Raw genomic sequence first — 23,852 nt, forward strand, 5'->3', positions numbered from 1 at the left:
CAAGGGAAGGTCACGCCTGACTAATCTAATTGCCTTCTATGATGAGATAACTGGCTCTGTGGTTGAGGGGAAAGCGGTGGACGTGTTGTTCCTTGACTTTAGCAAAGCTTTTGACACAGTCTCCCACAGTATTCTTGCCAGCAAATTAAAGAAGTATGGGCTGGATGAATGCACTATAAGGTGGATAGAAAGCTGGCTAGATTGTCAGGCTCAACGGGGAGCCATTGATCTCTACATGTCTAGTTGGCAGCCGGTATCAAGTGGAGTGCCCCAAGGGTCGGTCCTCGGGCCGGTTTTGTTCAATATCTTCATTAATGATCTGGAGGATGGTGTGGATTGCACCCTCAGCAAGTTTTCAGATGACACTAAACTGGGAGGAGAGGTAGATACACTGGAGGGTAGGGATAGACCTAGACAAATTAGAGGATTGGGCCAAAAGAAATCTGATGAGGTTCAACAAGGACAAGTGCAGAGTCCAGCACTTAGGATGGAAGAATCCCATGCAACGCTACAGACTAGGGACCGAATGGCTCGGCAGCAGTTCTGCAGAAAAGGACCTATGGGTTACAGTGGACAAGAAGCTGGATATGAGTCAACAGTGTGCCCTTGTTGCCAAGAAGGCCAATGGCATTTTGGGATGTATACATAGGGGCATTGCCAGCAGATCGAGGGACGTGATCGTTCCCCTCTATTCAACATTGGTGAGGCCTCATCTGGAGTACTGTGTCTAGTTTTGGGCCCCACACTACAAGAAGGATGTGGAAAAATTGGAGAGAGTCCAGCGGAGGGCAACAAAAATGATTAGGGGACTGGAACACATGACTTATGAGGAGAGGCTGAGGGAACTGGGATTGTTTAGTCTGCGGAAGAGAAGAATGAGGGGGGATTTGATAGCTGCTTTCAACTACCTGAAAGGGGGTTCCAAAGAGGATGGATCTAGACTGTTCTCAGTGGTAGCAGATGACAGAACAAGGAGTAATGGTCTCAAGTTGCAGTGTGGGAGGTTTAGGTTGGATATTAGGAAAAACTTTTTCACTAGGACGGTGGTGAAACACTGGAATGCGTTACCTAGGGAGGTGGTGGAATCTCCTTCCTTAGAAGTTTTTAAGGTCAGGCTTGACAAAGCCCTGGCTGGGATGATTTAGTTGGGGATTGTTCCTGCTTTGAGCATGGGGTTGGACTAGATGACATCCTGAGGTCCCATCCAACCCTGATATTCTATGATTCTAACCTTTGTGTTGGCACCACACCACAATGTTTCCCTTCCACAGTCAGTGGAAGTGGAGTCGGTGCTGAGCTCAGGGCAAGGGACCTCCTCGGCATCAGTGCATCCTGTGCCACCCATTTTACCATGGTGGTTTCACCACCTTCCACTTCAGGACCATCAGCTACTTCAGTACCAACGCTGACTTCAGGTTCAACATAGCTCCTGGCAGTGGGCACAACAGAGGCAAACTCAGTGCCTGTGGTATTGTTCCCACTGTCAGCACCAGTCTCTCCCTTGTTTTGGGCAATGGATGAGTTGGACTGGTTGCTCACCCCCTCAGGGCTTGTTCCACCTTTATCCCCAGAAACCTGAGACTCCTCAGCATCAAGGTCGGGATCTTTTTTCTCCCGCTCTCCATTGCCTGGCTCACGGGGGGCTGTTCATGGAGCACCATGAGTACCAGGATAGGCACTTGTCTCAAGGTTGGCCCTGCACCAGTTGGCCACCAATGCCTTATCCTTATGCCCAGTGGCCTCCATGGAATCCGTGGGATGCTCCTCAGTCGCGAGAGTCGCACTCCTCATCTCGTTCTAAGGTGAGAACGCCGGGCAGGATGGTGGCGGGAACTGCCAATCCACCACAGATTCAGGCACCAGTGAGAGCCTTCCCCTTCCCCAGGGAGCCTCTGGAATCGTCCCATCTGGGTCCACAAGGGGGAAGATCTGGCCTTGGCTCCTCTTCTTTGTCCCTGGATGATTTGGCAGTGCCTGGCTCTTCCTCTCCTTCAGTGCCTTTAGACTTAAAGACATACCAGGACCTTTTGCAGCATGTGGTGGCTTCCCTGGGCATTCAGGCAGAGTTCCTAAAATACCCATAAGTTGTTGGATATCCTGCAGCCATCTGCCCCTGGGAGAGTGGCCCTCCCTATTAATGATGCACTCCTAGAGCCTGCAAAGGTTCTTTGGAGCATATCAGCTTCAATACCACTTACCACAAAGCGCTTGGAGAAACACTTTTTCCCACTGCAGGGAGCTAAGGGCTTTTTCTCCCATCTGGCCCCAAATTCCCTGGTTGTAACTGCGGTGAACAACAGAGCCCGGCTGGGCAGACTTAAGTCCAATCCTAAGGACGAGAACTCTAAAAGGATGGACTTCCCTGCAAATGCAGATTGTGAACCAGCAGCCAATCTCTGTTCAGCTGATTGGGTCGCAAACCACAAGATTGCAAAATGCCAAAAATTTCACCAGTGAAGTACACCCCAACTCCATCGGAACAAATTAATCAGATGCAGAAGTGGGTTTTTTACCCACGAAAGCTTATGCCCAAATAAATCTGCTAGTCTTTAAAGTGCCACCGGACTCCTCGTTGTTTTTGCTTCCTTTTGAGAAGAATTAAATATCAGAGGCACCTTCAGAGATCAGTAAAATCAAATAGCCAGAGAACATACAAATTAGTGTATAGTTTTCATCCTACACAAACAGTAATAAAGAAATGAGTCTTGATCTATTTAACTGCACTTAAGACTACTGTCTGAATAGATTCAGTTAAATTGTTTTTAAAAATTCATTACCTGCAAGGTATACCACCTTTAGAGTAAATGGCAGAAAATGCAGAAGGAGCTTTTGAATGATCCCCAAACTGGGTGGACAAAAAAGTGAAATGCATTATTTACTCACCAGCATAATATTTCAGTTATAACCATTATAAATGTACTTCAGTATTGCAGTTTAGAGAGAAATGTGACAAACAATCTTATGATTAAAAAACAACTGTAAAGATACTGCAGAGACTGGATGGAAAAAGAATTCTAACATTTAATTAAATAATAAAGTAACCTCACAGCAGTATGTTACTACTGTTTTGTTAAGAAAAATAAGTAAATATGCTCATCCTTAATGAACTTTTCATTTCCCATCCCATTTTTCTACTTTCTCGTGCAAGTAGTCCCACTAAAGTCAATGACGGCCCCATGGGGATGGAGGGGTCTCTTCACATAAGTGGGGAGGGAGCATGGCTCCTGGGCTCTCCAGGCTCCCCCTGATGGCACACAGACATCACAAAGCCTGACTTGACTGAAGAGGAGATATGAGTTGGACTGGGCGGGGAGGAGAAGAGAAGGAGGATATTGGGACAAGGAGACTGGGAGCCAGTGGGGGTGGGAAAACGAACTTGTTGAGGAGCCAGGGAGGAGACTGGGACTGGCTGGGCAAGACGACTTGGAGCAATTGAGGAGGGGTTGCTGTGCAACCATAATTTGGCCGCCTTGTGCATATGTGCTGTGATACAATTTTTCCCCACATGACCCCTGCCTCATTCAGTACACACAATGGACCTTTAGTGGAGATGAAGCAGTGTTATGCAATGAAGGAGGCTGGAGGTAGGATCCCTGCCTAATTTTTTTCAGAAATGTAGTGAAGGATACAGAAGATTAGAAGAAGATAAAAGATTGTCTCACGGTTAAGGCAGTTGAATGCTACATTGGAGAACTGGATTCTACCCCTGCCTATTCCTGAGAGTTCCTATATGATGATGCTAACCAATCGCTTAAGCCAAAACTTTTCCTAGATGTTCACTGACAGTGTGTTCACTGATTATGTGTGCACAACCTGAGACCCTGGAATGCTGTACACTCACAGCTGGAACTAAAGTTAATGGGGGCTGTGTTTTGATCATATAGAGCAGTAGTTCTCGACCAGGAGTGCATGTACCCCTGGGGGTACTCAGAGGTCTTCCAGGGGGTACATCAACTCATCTAGATATTTGCCTGGTTTTACAACAGGCTACATAAAAAGCACTAGCAAAGTCAGTACAAACCAAAATTTCATACAGACAATGACTTGTTTATATTGCTCTATATACTATACACCAAAATGTAAGTACAATACTTGCATTCCAATTGATTTATTTTATAATTATATGGTAAAAATGAGAAAGTAAGCAATTTTTCAGAAATAATGTGGTGTCACACTTTTTTATTTTATGTCTGATTTTGTAAGCAAGTAGTTTTTAAGTAGAGTGAAATTTGGGGGTTAATTCACCACCTGCAAAATGGAGATACCACCACCTCACCGGGTGTTGTGAAAATAAATTACTGTTTGTGAATCTCTCAGATACTTTAGTGATGAGAACCACAGAAAAGTCTCTGAGAAAGTTAGTAATTTTTACTTCAGAGCAGGGTTTTGAATAGTGAGGAATAGAGAAAGTCTAGTGTCACATGTTTAACAACAAGACTAAAAAGTAATATCAAATACCTGCTCATTCAATGACACTGTCCATTCTGTGCACTGAATGAACCAGTAGTCTTGTGGGAAAAAAAATAGTATGCAATCATGCAATTAAAGATTGCATCATAAAGCACACACATTAGGAGTCTGATTAAGGTTGCAGTCTCCCATTTTCTACCTCGAGTGCTTGATTTTGCAATGTTAACTAAATTTTAACATAATTGTATGTGTAATTTCACTATATGTTGGCTTAGATAACAGTGAATTGATGAAACCACGATATTTTTTCCACAAAAAGAGATTGTTTTAATAAAACTGTTCCTTGTGGACTGAAGCTTTCAATTTTTAGTACTGACAAGATGGCACCTTTCATAAGCATTACACTTGCAGTCTCTCACTGGCTTTCCGTTCAGCCTATGATGTTATCTACTGTAAACCGGTAAGCTAACTCCTCAGCCCACGCATCACAGAACACTCTCCAGCCACAAGATTTCAATCCCTTTTTCCTCAGGGTTTTGGCTTTATTTCTTCAAAACAACATAAGTTCAGTATGTTGAATGCTTCCCTCTCCACTAACCCAGAGACTTCTGCAGGGGTCTAACCACGCCATGACCAAGTCACAGCAAGCTTCTCTGCTCCCATCTCATTCAGACGTTGCTCCTTGCAGGATTACACTCTACAGGACTATTACCTGGGGATTTCACATGAACTGGGTTCTCTTGCCAGGGACTCCTGCTCCTGACAACTGTCACCAGCAACTTTTATGAGTACTAGATGATCTTCCAGCTATCACCTGATCTCTGTCTCAGCTGGGAGGCAGCTGATCAGTCAGAGGGGGCTAGACCCATCTCCTCTTAAAAGGAGTGACAACTACCTTGTATTGAAAACCCTTTAGCCCTTTGCCTGTGTGTGTGTGTATTTCTTATTTTTTAAAAGGAAAAAAAATAGGAGAAAACTGAAGTATTTCTATATAGAAAAAACAATCCTAGAAATGGAGAGATTGCTGTCAAATACCCTTGTGAAAAGGATAAGGAATTAGATACTGTTTACCTCAGGCATTAGGTCTTGCAGACCTTGGAGACTGAATGATTAATAACAAAAGTCAAGAATCTAAACTCACAAATCAGATGAAGTGTCTCCAAGCATAGAAAACATATTTTAGGGAATGAAGTGCTTTCTACAGCAATTCTCAAGTAAGGAAGAAGAAAGTCTTGAAAATGATGTGGATACTCACAATAGCTTTGCCCACTCTTTCTAGCTCATGCTACCTCAGAACAGTCAGGGCTGAAGGTTTTAACAGAAAAAATCATAGTTTCTTATCCACTTATAGCCAGTCTAATGCTGACAGTTCAGTGAAGACAAGAATCTTAAGTATATTGGCACTACATTTTTTTTGCTTTAAAACAAAAAAGTAATCTCTAATCTAACTTCAAGAAAAATAGAACTTCCCCAAAGTAATTCCCAGAGCATATCTTTCAGAAAAAAATCCAATCTTGATTTTAAAATGTGCAGTGATGGAGAATTCAACATGAATCTTGGCAAATTGTTCAATGGTTAACTAATCTAACTATTAATGTCCACTTATTTCCAGTCTGTATTTGTCTAGCTTCAACTTCTCGTTATTGAACTGTGTTATACCTTTCTCTGCTAGACTGAAGAACCCATTATTAAATATTTGTTCCCCATGTAGGTACTTATAGACTGTGATCAAGTCACCTCTTAACCTTCTCTTGGTTAAGCTGAACAGATTGAGCTCCTTTAGTCTATCAGGGTAAAACATGTTTTCTAAGCTTTTAATCATTCTTATGGCTCTTCCTGCACCCTCTCCAATTTAATCAACCTTCTTAGTGAATAATGGACAAAGTATTCCTGTAGTGGCCACATCAGTGCCTAACAGAGCCAAAATAACCTCTCTACTCCTAATTGAGATTCCTATTTGTATACATCCAAGGATTGCAGAGACCTTTGGCCACGGCTCTGGGAGCTCATGTTCAGTTGATTATCCACCACAACCCCCAAATCTTTCTTGGAGTCACTGATTCCCAGGATAGAGTCCCCTATCCTGAAAATGAAAAGGAGGACTTGTGGCACCTTAGAGACTAACCAATTTATTTGAGCATGAGCTTTCGTGAGCTACAGCTCACTTCATCCGATGAAGTGAGCTGTAGCTCACGAAAGCTCATGCTCAAATAAATTGGTTAGTCTCTAAGGTGCCACAAGTCCTCCTTTTCTTTTTGCGAATACAGACTAACACGGCTGTTACTCTGAAACCTATCCTGAAAATATGGCCAACGCTCTTTGTGTCTAGATGTACACATTTATATTTAGCTGTATTAAAATTCAATTACTTCAACTATTTGTATGTTCAGAATTGGCAACCTCTTTCTTCAGGAACATTAACTGAAAAGAATGCAGTATCAAAATTTGACAATTATGTCCAGCAAGTTTTGACAAACACATTTGATAAATATTTCCAGTAGGTCAGCACCAAACTAGTAATCAATGTTGGTAGTGATGTTCCAAATCAATACCCCAGTAAAAAAATAGTGGAATTTCTAACATATCTTGGTGCAATTGTTTAAGTCAGGGGTTCTCAAACTGGGGGCCGGGACCCTTCAGGGGGTCACGAGGTTATTACATGGGGGGGGGGGGTCGCAAGCTGTCAGCCTCCACTCCAAACCCTGTTTTGCCTCCAGCATTTATAATGGTGTTAAATATATTTAAAAGTGTTTTTAATGTATAAGGGGGGGGCACACTCAGAGGCTTGCTGTGTGAAAGGGGTCACCAGTACAAAAGTCTAAGAACCCCTGGTTTAAGTTTTTCAGGCTGGGTGAACAAGACCTAGTAACCTTCATATCATAAATAGATCCACTGTTGTTTCTGCAATTTGAAGGGCCTGCAACTTATATTTGAAAAAGTTTACATTCTGGAAAATATAGGACAATATAAAAGAAGATCTAAGCCCTAGAAAACCATAGATCTTCTGTGCTGAAAGTTTTCTGTTGTCCCAATTGAATGCCATATTTTTTGTGACTCTCTCACTTTCTGTTTGGCCCTACTCATTTATGCTGGTACAGAAAAATACCATCTCTACATACCGGATCAATAGTTTTGGGGTTAAGTTTATCACTGGGCCTTGGTTGTGGCTTAACCGCAAGATCTGGAGAACTAGATGAAGGAGATGAAGATGTCTTGCTTTTCTGTATTGCAGTCTTTGGTTTTATTTGGAAACCTGATGACATTCTTTTATCATAAATTCCTAGAATGAAAAAAGCAAACAAACCTAAAAACAGAGTTCTCATTTCCGCTTGACAGCAAATTAAGAACTTTAATCCTGATTTTTGTTGTACCCAAATCTCACATTCTTGGTTGTGAGAATGCAGGAAATATGAACCAATGCATATAAATCACGTATTGCTGAACACCCAAAACAGTGCAGGGTAAATACCAATCACTCCATTTTTCAAACACATGCCTCCACATCTCTTTGTTTCCTGCATTGTTGTCCTTTACTACTCTGCTAGAGCAACACCTGCAGTAAAGTGAAATTGAGTTTAGTCAGTTTCACTCTGCTGCTAGTGCCCCACTTAAAGCACAAAGCTGTTCTCTGGAGGGAAGGAGAGAGGATGGGTACAAATACAACAGAAAAGGAAGCAAAAACATTGGAAGGGATGGGAAAGGTGGGGAAAAAAGTGAATTTAAGTGCAAGGAGTGATCAAAAATATTCTGAAATAGAGCAAAATCAGAGAACAATAAATAGGGAGAAAGACAAAATGGGAAAAGAACAGAAAATGAAAAGAAGATTTCAAAAAAGATTTCAAATGTTTTAACTTTCTGAATACAGAACACTTTAAAAACTAACAATTAGAAAACATGTCATATAGTGTATTAAATAAACAAAATATTCAAAGTTTAGAAAAAATAGTTATAATGCAGAAAACACGACTCTAGTATCCTTTTAACAGGGGAAATTTTATTTGTAATGTAACATATGAAATCTTCAGTGTGAAACTTTAATGAAGAACCCAGATTACTACTGAGGAAAGATATACAGTCTCAGATATCACCTCATACTTAAAGAAAGATACAAGAATTAACATTTTCAGAGTTACAAGCTCTTCAGAGATACATGGTGGGGTTTTTTTACAAAAATATTTAAGGTGATTGAATGAGTTATACAATTATTTAATTCAAAATTAATTTGTATTAATTGTGTTGGTTCTGCTAGGATAGTCCAAGTTCCCTTGCTCACAGTGTACACTGTTAAATGACTCAATCACTGAGTCACTGTCTACTGAGAAAACATTTATCAAAATCAATTCTCTTCTTGATTTACACCTTGGATTCTCCTCCATGTTTTTTCTCCTCCCCCCCCCTCAGAACTGTGGCATTCCATGACTAAGGCTCCGTGTTTGTCACAGAAGTCACGGATTCTGTGACTTCTGCAGCAGCCCCGGGAGCCACCTGAGCAGCCCCTGGGCCAGTCGCACTGGCTGCTGCTGGGGTAGTGTAGAGTGGGCCCCCCATGCACCAGCAGCAGGAGTTTGGGTGTGGGGGGCTCAGGGCTTGGGGTGCAGGCCACTGCTTGCTTACCTACTGTGTTAACTTACTTACTGTAAAACTACTAAAATAATAAAGGGAAAGTTTAAAAAAATATTTGGCAAGGTATGGAAACTGTTTCTGTGCCTGTTTCATTTAATGTATGACAGTTAAAAGCAGCATTTTTTTTCTGCATAGTAAAGTTCCAAAGCTGTATTAAGTCAATATTCAGTTGTAAACTTTTGAAAGAATAACCATGACGTTTTGTTTAGAGTTACGAACATTTCAGAGTTATGAACAACCTCCATTCCAGAGGCGTTCGTATCTCTGAGATTCTACTGTAACTTGCTAATGCAAATTTATTATCACCAAACTTCTTATTACCACGTCATACTTACTTAACGTATTTCTCCAAATGCCCGAATAATTGATCTCTGAATGGTTTCCATATTATAAAAGCTCCAAATAGTAAAACAACAAACTTTAAGATTAACATTATACTATATGTCAGGCAAACAATTCAATATTGCTGTTGGTGCCAAAATTCAAAATCTACATTAAGCCATAATGATGGTCTTCTTGCTAAAAAGTAACATTAGCAATAAAACAAGAAACCATATTTAGTACGAGAAATGTGGAATTTATTTTCCTCAGCAAAGTATTCAGGAAGTTCACATAATCAGAAGCAGTCATGGGATAAGAGGGAAGGTTCTCTCATGGATTGGTAACTGCTTAAAAGATAGGGTAGGAATAAATAGACAGTTTTCAGAATGGAGAGAGGTAAATAGTGGTGTTCCCCAGGGATCTGTACTGGGCCCAGTCCTATTCCACATATTCATAAACGATCTGGAAAATGGGGTAAACAGTGAGGTGGCAAAATTTGCAGATGATACAAAACTACTCAAAATAGTTAAGTCCCAGACAGACTGCAAAGAGCTACAAACGGATCTCTCAAAACTGGGTGACTGGGCAACAAAATGGCAGATGAAATTTAATGTTGATAAATGCAAAGTAATGCACATTGGAAAACATAATCCCAACTATACATATAAAATAATGGGATCTAAATTAGCTGTTACCACTCAAGAAAGAGATCTTGGAGTCATTGTGGATAGTTCTCTGAAGTCATCCACTCAATGTGCAGCGGCAGTCAAAAAAGCAAACCGAATGTTGGGAGTCATCAAGAAAGGGATAGATAATAAGACAGAAAATATCATATTGCCTCTATATAAATTCATGGTATGCCCACACCTTGAATACTGCATGCAGATGTGATCGCCCCATCTCAAAAAAAGATATTGGAATTGGAAAAGGTTCAAAAAAGGGAAACAAAAATTATTAGGGGTATAGAACAGCTTCCGTATGAGGAGAGATTAATAAGACTGGGACTTTTCAGCTTGGAAAAGAGGCAACTAAGGGGGGATATGATAGAGGTCTATAAAATCATGAGTGGTATAGAGAAAGAAAATAAGGAAGTGTTATTTACTCCTCATAATATAAGAACAAGGGGCCACCAAATGAAATTAATAGGTAGCTGGTTTAAAACAAGAAAGTATTTTTTCACGCAACACACTGTCAACCTCTGGAACTCCTTGCCCGGAGGGTGTTGTGAAAGCCAACAGTATAACAGGGTTCAAAAGGGAACTAGATAAATTCATGGAAGATAGGTCCATAAATGGCTATTAGCCAGGATGGGCAGGAATGGTGTCCCTAGCCTCTGTTTGCCAGAAGCTGGGACTGGGTGACAGGGCATGGATCACTTGATAACCTGTCTGTTCATTCCCTTTGGGGCACCTGCCATTGGCCACTGTCAGAGGACAGGATACTGGGCTTGATGGACCTTTGGTCTGACCCAGTATGGCCATTCTTATGTTCCACTAGGTAGCAAGCATAGTGAAAATATAGTATCTGCAATCTGTTTTAATATAGTGCACAGATCATTTAGTTTAATATTGTTAATTAGTTTAACATTTGAACATGTGCTTACAGACTGTTGGAAGAGCACATTTTAGAAGAAAAATATTATAATGTAATAACTAGCATGGTTATCCATAGTAAGACACTCTAAATCAGTTTCTCTTCTGAGAATTAATAAAGCCACATGATAAAGATTTCAGCAGAGAAGAAAGTAGGCAACAACAAATACTAATATTCCAGATATAATGACCTTACCAGCAAAGAGGAACAAAAATTAAAATAAAATATGTGGCTGTGGATAACTGAAAAATATCAGCACCTGGGGACAAATCAAGATAGGAGTTAAAGAAGACAGTAACAGAGTTAGAATTACAAGAAGGGGGGGAGGGGGAGTACTTTACCCAAGAAGACTTCAGTCTTTCTACCACTGAATTTGAAGTTATCATGCAGCCAGGAGTTGATTGCACAATAGAAATGTATAAATGACACACATTTAGGAGAGATCAGAGAGCAGAGGTACAGTGAGATGCATAGAAGTGATGTTCAAGATTGAACCTAGAAATAAAAGCATCCCAATGGCAGAAAACAAACCTAAATTAAAAATCCTTAAACAGAAATAAAACAAGCAAGCATGAGGAAAGGTTTCAAAGCAGAAGAGGAGAGAGTTAGAGTCACAGACTTGTGGAAAGGTAGAATCACAATATCCAGGGCTTCAAATACCAACTTGCTCCTTTACCCATGGCAAGTAGGAATTCTCCCTGCATGAGTGGGGACTGGAAGCCATTAGCCAGGCTATAGAAAGAAAGGCGCAGAGTGGCCCAAGCAACACTGGCTTCTTTAAAACACCCAAAGGAAGTATTGAGCAGAATTGTAGTAGTGAGGCTCTAGCAAGCTACCACAAAACTGTTGGAATCTACTCTCAGGCACATTCTGGACACTGTAGAAATATGAAGGAGGAACATTAGCATAGGGGCTATCTACACCCTCATTCCTATTCATAAATAGTAACCTAATAATCTGGGAAGTGAGGGAAGTTAAGGAACATTTCAGGAGTTCAGGAAAATGAAGTGGAGGCAGAGGGGGAAGCAGTATTGCTTCCCACCCTTTTCCACCTGAAGAACCTTCTGTGGTTCACAAAGCAGGACTCCCACCTGATCGGCCACAGAAGATTCATCAGATGGAAAGGGGATGCTCCAGGTGGGGCTTTTTGTCTAGGAGTGGTATATGCAGAGAAGTGAAACTATAAGGTCAGGTAGAGAATTATAGTTCTTTGGAGGCATGGAGGGGGACTATTGGTATATGGAACATATGAGGAAGTTAAGGTCTATGGAGTGCACATACAGGGGATTATGTAATGAGTACGCACTCTCTATACAGCATATTTGAGTGTTATAGATTTATGGGAGGTACATGCAGGGTTATATGAGGAAATCAGCAAGGGCATCAACGGGAATGTAAGCAGAGCTTTGGGGGCGTATGTGTCATATAGGTCTATGAAATTTTTGCATGGTTCTATGGAAATTATAGCTCTATGTACAGGGTTGAATAGGAAATGTAGGCAGCTGGGGGTGTATGCACGGTACAGGGGAGAATGTGTGGCTTGGGTCCATGGGCTGCGTGTGGGCTCTAAAGGGGTATGCAGGGTTACAGAGCTATAAGGGGCATTTTCAGGGCTCGGCGGGGTACAGACCAATTGGGATGTATGTAGGGCTCAGGAGAGATATGGGATTTGGGACTGTGGGGATGTTTGCAGGGCTCTGTAGGATATGGGTAGGGTGACCAAAAGTCCTGTTTTGGCAGGGACAGTCCCTTTTTTAAAGCCCTGTTCCAGTCGTTCTGAATTTTTGGCAAAGGTGGATATTTGTCCAATTTTCTCTTGCCAACTTGATCAGCTGGCAAGAGCAAACAAAACAAATGCCCATTTTTGTCAAAAAAAGTGGGATGTGGAGGAATGTGCTGGGGGACAAGCTGCGATACCAGCTCCACGCAGGGAGGGAGTCAGGGCTTGGGCGAGCAGCAACGCCAGACTCGTGCAGGGGGGGGGCTCAGGCGAACAGCTTGGGACAGCCTCACGGGCGGCACTTGGGCTGGGCCTCGTGAGGCGTCCCGCCTTCCCGTTGGGAAATATGGTCACCCTAGATGTGGGTCTATGTGGACAGGTGTTTGCGAGGCTCTGGAGCAGATGTGCGGTCAAGTCCATGGAGGATGTTCGCAGGGCTCGGGGTGGGGAGGATGCAGGTTTCGGGTCCCTCGGAGTTTTTTAAAAAAACAAGGAGTCCGGTGGCACCTTAAAAAGACTAACAGATATATTTTGAGCATAAGCTTCCGTGGGGAAAAAACCTCACTTCTTCAGGAGTTTTTAAGGGGCTCTGCGGGACGTGGGTCCATGGCGGCATCTGCAGGGCTCTGGGTGGGATGCAGCTTCCAGGCCGCGAGGGGGTGTCAGCAGCAGGGCTCTGGGGTATTGGCGGGATTCGAGTCCCCGGGGGGCGTCGGCAGGGCTCTGAGGTGTTGCTGCGGCTCTAGTCTATGGGGCCGTGTGCGGGGCCCCAAGTCCGTGGAGGAGCGAGGCTCGGTCCGTAACTCTGGCGGTTACAGCCTGTCGGCCGAGGAACTCTCGGACGAAGCCCCCAGCCCGCCGGAGTAGCGCTCCGCCCTAGCCCAGCCCCCTCCCGGCTTCCCGCCGCCACTCTTACCAGGTCCGCCAGACGCCGGGGATCCGCAGCGTCCAGCTCACAGCGACACCTCCCGTCCCGCCGGTTGCTAAGGAAGCTTCGCGGTGTCTACGGGTTGCGGAAAGGCCAAACTTCCTGCGAAGAGACTGCAGGCGGGGCTGGGGAGCATGCGCGGATGTGGGCGGACTCGGCAATTCGCGCTGCGGGGGATGTTCCGTCACGAATCTCCCCCCTCCAGTTCTGTGCTATAGTCCCGTCCGTCGTTGCCGCGTGGCTGGGCTGCTCGCCCACGCTCACTGTGCTGGCGGGGCCGGGGATCATTGCCTGCCACAGCCTGGCTGACCCGTCTACACTGGGCAGGGTCCCCAGCAGCTCAGCAAAGCCTTGGCCTGGCTCTGGGAATAGGGCGCCCGTGTCCTTTCCTCAGCTGTGACTGTTACATTGCAATCATTGTCCCCGCTACCGGGGATTGCCCTTGGCAGCTAATGGCACCTCGCTCAGTCGGGCGACTCGGGCCTCTCCCCGCCACCTCGCAGCTCCCCTTTGGGCTCCTAAGCGTAATCACTGGCAGTAGGATACTCTCCCCGAGGTCCTAACCTTGCAAGGATCTGGGCAAGAGCCCCTGTGCCCACGCAAAGCCCACACATGCCTGGGCTGCTGCTAACAAAAACCACTGGGAAGTCAAAATGAGTGAACGCAGGGCCCGGGATTCTCGTTTTATTCCCACCGCTTTGTTCCTCCAGACCAGATGGCAATTTTAAATGGGATGAAGATAGGTTGCTAGTTGAACCAACTAGCCATTGCTGTGCGCATTGGTTCCGTGTCCAAAGCCCAATGTCTCATTAGAAGTTATCCTGCAGTTTTAGATACATTAACTGTGTTACTTGTGGCACCTTAGAGACTAACCAATTTATTTGAGCATAAGCTTTCGTGAGCTACAGCTCACTTCATCAGATGCATACTGTGGAAAATATAGAAGGTGTTTTTATACCCACAAACCATGAAAAAATGGGTGTTTATCACTACAAAAGGTTTTCCCTCCCCCCACCCCACTCTCCTGCTGGTAATAGCTTATCTAAAGTGATCACTCTCCTTACAGTGTGTATGATAATCAAGGTGGGCCATTTCCAGCACAAATCCAGGGTTTAACAAGAACGTCTGAGGAACAGTGGGTGGGAAAGGAATAAGCAAGGGGAAATAGGTTACTTTTTATAATGACTCAACCATTCCCAGTCTCTATTCAAGCCTAAATTAATTGTATCCAATTTGCAAATTAATTCCAATTCAGCAGTCTCTCGTTGGAGTCTGTTTTCGAATTTTGTTTGTTGAAGGATAGTTAGTCACTTTGAGATCAGAAATCGAGTGACCAGAGAGATTGAAGTGTTTTCCGACTGGTTTTTGAATGTTATCATTCTTGACATCTGATTTGTGTCTATTTATTCTTTTACGTAGAGACTGTCCAGACTGAAACCAGACTTAAACTGTGAGCAGTGTGTATTCCTTCTCCCCCAAATGTGGAGTTCCCCCAGTCTCACACCTCCTGGAATACCAGTATGGGCAACACCCGTGACAACTTTTCTTAACCTACATTATCACAGTTTAAGTCTGGTTTCAGTCTGGACAGTCTCTACGTAAAAGAATAAATGGACACAAATCAGATGTCAAGAATTATAACATTCATAAACCAGTCGGAGAACAATCTCTCTGGTCACGCGATTACAGACATGAAAGTTGCGATATTACAACAGAAAAACTTCAAAACCAGAGTCCAGTGAGAGACTGCTGAATTGGAATTCATTTGCAAATTGGATACAATTAATTTAGGCTTGAATAGAGACTGGGAGTGGCTAAGTCACTATGCAAGGTAACCTATGTCCCCTTGTTTTTTCCTACTCCCCCCCCCATTCCTCAGACGTTCTTGTTAAACCCTGGATTTGTGCTGGAAATGGCCCACCTTGATTATCATACACATTGTAAGGAGAGTGATCACTTTAGATAAGCTATTACCAGCAGGAGAGTGGGGTGGGGGGAGAAAACCTTTTGAAGTGATAAACACCCATTTTTTCATGGTCTGTGTGTATAAAAACATCCTCACTGCATTTTCCACTTTTATGCATCCGATGAAGTGAGCTGTAGCTCACGAAAGCTTATGCTCAAATAAATTGGTTAGTCTCTCAGGTGCCACAAGTACTCCTTTTCTTTTTGCAAATACAAACTAACACAGCTGCTACTCTGAAATCTTCCAGGAACGAAATAGATGGAGTGTGATACCTGCTTAGAAGCCAAAATAGGAAGCTCCAGAGGCACAAGAGATGTCCTGTCTGTGTTTTTAAAATTCAATAGCATGTCCCTTCTGATTTTGGTATGGCATGGTACTATCCTAACAGTTCTAAGAGCTACTGAATCACCTCATAATAATTGCCTCAGCCTCGCAACAGCAAACTTGTCAGGATTGGCCATTATGCCTTAAGGTAGTATGGCTACATTGCAGCGGACTCAGGCTCATGGGGCTTGGACTGCAGTGTAGGCATCTAGGGTCAGTTTGGAGCCTGGGCTCTGGGACCTTCCCCCCTTGAGATGTATTCATTTCATGTGGCATACTTTAGATGTGTGAGCTTTAGGTCTGCCATTATCAAGCACTCCTAACACCCTACCATTTTAGGTGTTAGTATGGTCGCATGTAACATAGTGGCTACCAGATGACAAATAAGCTAGAAACCCATAGTAATATAGTAATGATATTTTAACTTTTATTGTGCCTTTTATCCAGAGACCTCAAGGCTCTTCATAAACATTCATTAATTCAGCCTTATACCAAACCTGTGAAGGTTCACAGATATTATTAGAATCCTTGTAACCAGAGGCACAGGGGGATTAGATTATGCCTGTGGTCACAGTAAATCAGATACAGAAAGGTTTGTGACACCTAAAGTCAAACAAATTAGTGACAGAGCTAAGAACAGGAAACCAGTGTTCTCAACTCCAAATTCTCTAGTTTAATCAAACTATCTGAGATATTGTCTGCACATTCAGAGATGCTTGGTTTTCTCTCACACATTTCTCTAATTGGATCATTCAGAAATGCTTGATTGCTATTTTAAATTTGAGGTTTGTTACTTTAGAACATACCTTAGTATATTATGGGGGGAAAAACCTGCTTACTTTACCTTTGATCCTGCTCCCACAGATTTCGGTAGTACAAAATTTGTTACTCGCAGCACAAACAGCTTTTGATGCTGGCTGTATGCTTTAGAGGCAGGTATTCACATCTGATATACTTACTAGTTGGGTAAAATTACTTTCCTACAGTTATTGAAGATTGAGCTGGTCAGCTCTAACTAGCAAATTACTGCAGACTGTTTTTTTTTAATTGTCATATTCACCCTTATATTCTTCTAAACTGGATACTCTGACGTCAGAGGGAATGTAGTTTACACACTACTTAAGCAAACTGATATAGAAATCTCTTTACAGTTGATGATTAGGCTGATAGTGTGAGTACAGTCTGGTCTGATACATTTTCTCTAACAGAGCACCAGAAAAAGAAGTAGCCCACAGAGGTACTTTTTTTCAGTTTTGTATTTTGTCCACTTGGTGGTGATGATTCACTATCTTTTGTTCATTACCTTTCCTGTGCTAGCTCTGTGTAATATTACCCATTGCTCATCCTTCTATTGCTGCTGCTGTCAGAAGATTTTATTTTTTCCGTGTTCAATTCCCCAAACTGTTAATTCACATATTAAAGGTGCCAAAATAGAAGAGATTGCTGAATAGGAAGGAGATGCATTTCTTAGCTCAATTGCCCGAGAAACTGTTTTATTTACTGAGAAATCTTTTTCCAGTTTTATCCCAGACCAGGAAACAGAGCATATATGACATATAAAATGCTGATTAAGGGCAGGCTCATTGAACTTTATGGCCCCTGCATGCAAGTAATAATAAACCGGGAAATAAATGCTTTGTCCATTCATAGGAGACCATGAAAGCCCATCCCTCCCCAGTGCTAGAAGTAATCCATGTGGCCAGGGCTCTTGGGTCTGAAGATAGCATGTTGGGGGCAGGAAGTGAACAGGGCAGGGAAGTTGCTGCTCTGCATGGCATGCTTCCCCGCCTAACTAGGGTTGCGAAGCCTTCCGGTTTTGCTGGGAGTCTCCCGGAATCAGGCTCTATCTCCCAGAGACTACTAAAACCGAACCGGGAGATTTTAGGCTCAAAAAGTCCGACAGAGCAGCAGAGCTAAGGTAGGCTCCCTACCTGCCCGGGCCCCACGCCTCTGCCAGAAGCAGCCAGCATATCCCTGTGGCCCCTGGGCAGGGACAAGGGGGCTCTGCGGTGCTGCTGCCGCCCTGAGTGCCAACTCTGCAGTTCCCATTGGCCAGGAGCTGCATCAGGGCCCTTGCTTCCCAGCCCCCCGCAGGGACGTGCCGGACACTTCTGGGAGCAGCGCGGGGCCAGGGCACGCAGGGAGCCTGCCCTAGCCCCGCTGTGTTGCCAAGAAGGAGCCGCCTGAGGTAAGTGCCTCCCGACCGGAGCCCTCACCCCCTCCTATACCCCAACCCCCTGCCTCAGTCCTGAGCCCACTCCTGCACCCAAACTCCCACCCTGAGCCAGCACCCGCACCACCTACCACACCCCAAACTCCTACCCCAGCCTGGAGCCCCCTCCTGCACCCAAACTCCCTCCCAGAGCCCTCACTCCTCCCGCACCCCAATCCCCTGCCCCAGCCCCTCCAGCACCTAAACTCCCCCCCAGAGCTTGCACCCGCACCCTCTCCTGCACCCCAACCCCCTGCCTCAGGCGCAGCCCAGAGCCCCCTCCCATACTCCGAACCCCTTGGCCCCAGCCAATAGCCCACACCCCCTCACGCACCCCAACCCCCTGCCCCAGCCTGGTGAAAGTGAGGGTGGGGGAGAGTGAGTGATGCAGGGAGGAGTGATGGAGTGAGTGGGGTGCTCAGAGCAGGGACAGGGTACGGGCGGAGCAGTGGGTGGGGCAAGAGCGTTTGGGTTTGTGTTATTAGACAGTTGGCAAACCTATGCCTAACAAGGAGTATTTCTGCATGGGGAACTAGCCAAAATACATGCTGCTATGAACATTAATGAGAGAGTACAGCAATGGTGAGGTGGGGACACCGGATAGGGGACAGGAAGCTAAACTGATGGGCTGACCCTCCAAGTGGAGTGGAGGCCCCAGGATTCATGAAGTTGGAGCTCTCTTTCCTCATGGGGCCATAGTCCCCAGGATATGCACATAGGGAAACTTACTCTGACTTCACTTACTCTGGTTTTACACTATATACCTTCAACTGTGAGACGCTGTCAGGGGTGAAAGTGGCTGCCGGCACCAGTCCGTATGCAGATGATGTTAAAGCGCTACCACGGCAGCACTTTAACGTTTAATGGACCTACCAGCAGGGCCGCCAACGGGTGGGGGGCGAGGGGTAAAAAGGGCAGTTGCCCTGGGGCCAGGTGATTTAAAAGGGCCTGGGGCTCTGGGCTGCTGCTGCTGCTACTGTGGCAGTGGCCAGAGCCCCAGCCCCTTTTAAATTGCCACCGGAGCCCCGGGTGGTGCGGGGCAGGCAGCGTGGAAGGCCAGGCAGCTGGCTGGGGGAGGCTGACCACAACCCTGCCCCTTCCGCCCGAGGCCCTGCCCCTTCTGGGGACCTGGAGCCAGGCCCCCATACTGGTAAGTCTTCTATATTACTTTTACCCCTGGACTATGTACTGTTTCTTTAAATCTGTAGAAGGAAACTAGAGACAGGAGAAGCTGGGGAAGGTTCTAGGAAGAAGCTCTACAATGAAGCAAAGATAGTGTGAAAGAGAGTATAGTTCAATATACATAATGTTTTCGTTGTCATCATAGAGCTCCTTTTTCAGTATTAGAAAAGATACTCTGTAATTTTTACAAGTAACACCATTGAGTTAAATTTAGTGCTGTCAGTTAATCGCAGTTAACTCACACGATTAACTCAAAAAAATTAATCGCGATTTAATCGCACTGTTAAACGTAGAATACCAATTGAAATTTATTAAATATTTTTGGATGTTTTTCTACATTTTCAAATATATCAGTTTCTATTACAGCACAGAATACTAAGTGAGATGCGCTGTCCTGAGGTTGGGGGTTCCACGATCACCACTCCCAAGAGAAGGAGGCGGGTGGTGGTGGTCGGGGACTCTCTCCTCAGGGGGACTGAGTCATCTATCTGCCGCCCTGACCGGGAAAACAGAGAAGTCTGCTGCTTGCCAGGGGCTAAGATTCGCGATGTGACAGAGAGACTGCCGAGACTCATCAAGCCCTCGGATCGCTACCCCTTCCTGCTTCTCCACGTGGGCACCAATGATACTGCCAAGAATGACCTTGAGCGGATCACTGCGGACTACGTGGCTCTGGGAAGAAGGATAAAGGAGTTTGAGGCGCAAGTGGTGTTCTCGTCCATCCTCCTCTTGGAAGGAAAAGGCCGGGGTAGGGACCGTCGAATCGTGGAAGTCAACGAGTGGCTACGCAGGTGGTGTCGGAGAGAAGGCTTTGGATTCTTTGACCATGGGATGGTGTTCCATGAAGGAGGAGTGCTAGGCAGAGACAGGCTCCACCTAACGAAGAGAGGGAAGAGCATCTTTGCGAGCAGGCTGGCTAACCTCGTGAGGAGGGCTTTAAACTAGGTTCACCGGGGGAAGGAGACCAAAGCCCTGAGGTAAGTGGGCAAGCGGGATACCGGGAGGAAGCACAGGCAGGAACGTCTGTGAGGGGAGGGCTCCTACCTCATACTGAGAATGAGGGGCAATCAACAGGTTATCTCAAGTGCCTATATACAAATGCACAAAGCCTTGGAAACAAGCAGGGAGAACTGGAGGTCCTGGTGATGTCAAGGAATTATGACGTGATTGGAATAACAGAGACTTGGTGGGATAACTCACATGACTAGAGTACTGTCATGGATGGTTATAAACTGTTCAGGAAGGACAGGCCAGGCAGAAAAAGTGGGGGAGTAGCACTGTATGTAAGGGAGCAGTATGACTGCTCAGAGCTCCGGTATGAAACTGCAGAAAAACCTGAGTGTCTCTGGATTAAGTTTAGAAGTGTGAGTAATAAGAGTGATGTAGTGGTGGGAGTCTGCTATAGACCACTGGACCAGGGGGATGAGGTGGATGAGGCTTTCTTCCGGCAACTCGCAGAAGCTACTAGATCTCATGCCCTGCTTCTCATAGGCGACTTTAATCATCCTGATATCTGCTGGGAGAGCACTACAGCGGTGCATAGACAATCCAGGAAGTTTTTGGAAAATGTAGGGGACCATTTCCTGGTGCAAGTGCTGGAGGAGCCAACTAGGGGGGAGCTTTTCTTGACCTGCTGCTCACAAACCGGGAAGAATTAGTAGGGGAAGCAAAAGTGGATGGGAATCTGGGAGGCAGTGACCATGAGTTGGTCGAGTTCAGGATCCTGACACAGGGAAGAAAGGTAAGCAGCAGAATACGGACCCTGGACTTCAGGAAAGCAGACTTCGACTCCCTCAGGGAACTGATGGGTAGGATCCCCTGGGGGAATAACATAAGGGGGAAAGGAGTCCAGGAGAGCTGGCTGTATTTCAAGGAATCCCTATTGAGGTTACAGGGACAAACCGTCCCGATGTGTCGAAAGAATAGTAAATATGGCAGGCGACCAGCTTGGCTTAATGGTGAAATCCTTGTGGATCTTAAACATAAAAAAGAAGCTTACAAGAAGTGGAAGATTGGACAAATGACCAGGGAAGAGTATAAAAATATTGCTCAGGCATGTAGGAATGAAATCAGGAGGGCCAAATCACACCTGGAGCTGCAGCTAGCAAGAGATGTTAAGAGTAACAAGAAGGGTTTCTTCAGGTATGCTGGCAACAAGAAGAAAGCCAAGGAAAGTGTGGGCCCCTTACTGAATGAGGGAGGCAACCTAGTGACAGAGGATGTGGAAAAAGCTAACATACTCAATGCTTTCTTTGCCTCTGTCTTCACGAACAGGGTCAGCTCCCAGACTGCTGCACTGGGCAACACAGCATGGGGAGTAGGTGGCCAGCCCTCTGTGGAGAAAGAGGTGGTTAGGGACTATTTAGAAAAGCTGGACGTGCACAAGTCCATGGGGCCGGATGCGTTGCATCCGAGAGTGCTAAAGGAATTGGCGGCTGTGATTGCAGAGCCATTGGCCATTATCTTTGAAAACTCTTGGCGAACGGGGGAAGTCCCGGATGACTGGAAAAAGGCTAATGTAGTGCCAATCTTTAAAAAAGGGAAGAAGGAGGATCCTGGGAACTACAGGCCAGTCAGCCTCACCTCAGTCCCCGGAAAAATCATGGAGCAGGTCCTCAAGGAATCAATCCTGAAGCACTTACACGAGAGGAAAGTGATCAGGAACAGTCAGCATGGATTCACCAAGGGAAGGTCATGCCTGACTAATCTAATCGCCTTCTATGATGAGATTACTGGTTCTGTGGATGAAGGGAAAGCAGTGGATATATTGTTTCTTGACTTTAGCAAAGCTTTTGACACGGTCTCCCACAGTACTCTTGTCAGCAAGTTAAAGAAGTATGGGCTGGATGAATGCACTATAAGGTGGGTAGAAAGTTGGCTAGATTGTCGGGCTCAACGGGTAGTGATCAATGGCTCCATGTCTAGTTGGCAGCCGGTATCAAGTGGAGTGCCCCAAGGGTCGGTCCTGGGACCGGTTTTGTTCAATATCTTCATAAATGATCTGGAGGATGGTGTGGATTGCACTCTCAGCAAATTTGCGGATGATACTAAACTAGGAGGAGTGGTAGATATGGTGGCAGGTAGGGATAAGATACAGAGGGACCTAGACAAATTGGAGGATTGGGCCAAAAGAAATCTCATGAGGTTCAACAAGGATAAGTGCAGGGTCCTGCACTTAGGACGGAAGAATCCAATGCACCGCTACAGACTAGGGACCGAATGGCTAGGAAGCAGTTCTGCAGAAAAGGACCTAGGGGTGATAGTGGACGAGAAGCTGGATATGAGTCAACAGTGTGCCCTTGTTGCCAAGAAGGCCAATGGCATTTTGGGATGTATAAGTAGGGGCATAGCCAGCAGATCGAGGGACGTGATCGTTCCCCTCCATTCGACATTGGTGAGGCCTCATCTGGAGTACTGTGTCCGGTTTTGGGCCCCACACTACAAGAAGGATGTGGATAAATTGGAGAGAGTCCAGCGAAGGGCAACAAAAATGATTAGGGGTCTGGAACACATGACTTATGAGGAGAGGCTGAGGGAACTGGGATTGTTTAGTCTGCAGAAGAGAAGAATGAGGGGGGATTTGATAGCTGCTTTCAACTACCTGAGAGGTGGTTCCAAAGAGGATGGTTCTAGACTATTCTCAGTGGTAGAAGATGACAGAACAAGGAGTAATGGTCTCACGTTGCAGTGGGGGAGGTTTAGGTTAGATATTAGGAAAAACTTTTTCACTAGAAGGGTGGTGAGACACTGGAATGCGTTATCTAGGGAGGTGGTAGAATCTCCTTCCTTAGAAGTTTTTAAGGTCAGGCTTGACAAAGCCCTGGCTGGGATGTTTTAATTGGGGATTGGTCCTGCTTTGAGCAGGGGGTTGGACTAGATGACCTCCTGAGGTCCCTTCCAACCCTGATATTCTATGATTCTAAGTTTATGGTGCTCACTTTATATTATTATTTTTATTACAAATATTTGCACTGTAAAAATGATAAAAGAAATAGTATTTTTCAATTCACCTCGTACAAGTACTGTAGTGCATTCTCTTTATCATGAAAGTGCAACTTAGAAATGTAAATTTTTTTGTTACATAACTGCTCTCAAAAACAAAACAATGTAAAACTTTAGAGTCTACAAGTCCACTCAGTCCTACTTCTTGTTCAGCCAATTGCTAAGACAAACAGGTTTGTTTACATTTACAGGAGATGCTGCTGCCTGCCTCTTATTTACAACATCACCTGAAAGTGAGAATAGGTGTTCACATGGCACTTTTGTAGCTGGCGTTGCAAGGTATTTATGTGCCAGATATGTTAAACATTTGTATACCCTTTCATGCTTCGGCCACCATTCCAGAGGATATGCTTCCATACTGATGATGCTCATTAAAAAATAATGCATTAATTACATTTGTGATTGAACTCCTTGGGGGAGAACTGTAGGTCTTCGGTTCTGTTTTACCCACATTCTGTCATATATTTCATGTTATAGCAGTCTCGGATCATGACCCAGCACACGTTTATTTTAAGAACACTTTCACAGCAGATTTGACATGTTCTAGGTAATGGTGGTTGAAGATAAAAGG

General features: G+C 44.7%; 1 protein-coding gene across 3 annotated transcripts in view; it reads right to left on the reverse strand.

The window, feature by feature from the left end:
• Positions 1-13,716, reverse strand: part of PACRGL (parkin coregulated like) — a 33,587-nt gene extending 19,871 nt beyond the window's left edge. For all 3 annotated transcript variants that reach the window (XR_012639355.1, XM_074951608.1, XM_074951609.1), the window contains exons 1-3: positions 13,584-13,716; positions 7,530-7,690; positions 2,778-2,845 (exon numbers count right to left, since the gene is read on the reverse strand). Coding sequence is in view for 2 of the 3 variants with exons in the window: in XM_074951608.1 (XP_074807709.1) it covers positions 2,778-2,845; positions 7,530-7,673 (212 nt within the window). In the remaining variant the exon portion in view is untranslated. The remainder of the gene's footprint in view (positions 1-2,777; positions 2,846-7,529; positions 7,691-13,583) is intronic.
• Positions 13,717-23,852: the final 10,136 nt, after the last annotated feature.

This window comes from Natator depressus, chromosome 4 (genome assembly GCF_965152275.1).
Source record: "Natator depressus isolate rNatDep1 chromosome 4, rNatDep2.hap1, whole genome shotgun sequence".
In the NCBI taxonomy this organism is placed as follows: Eukaryota; Metazoa; Chordata; order Testudines; family Cheloniidae; genus Natator; species Natator depressus.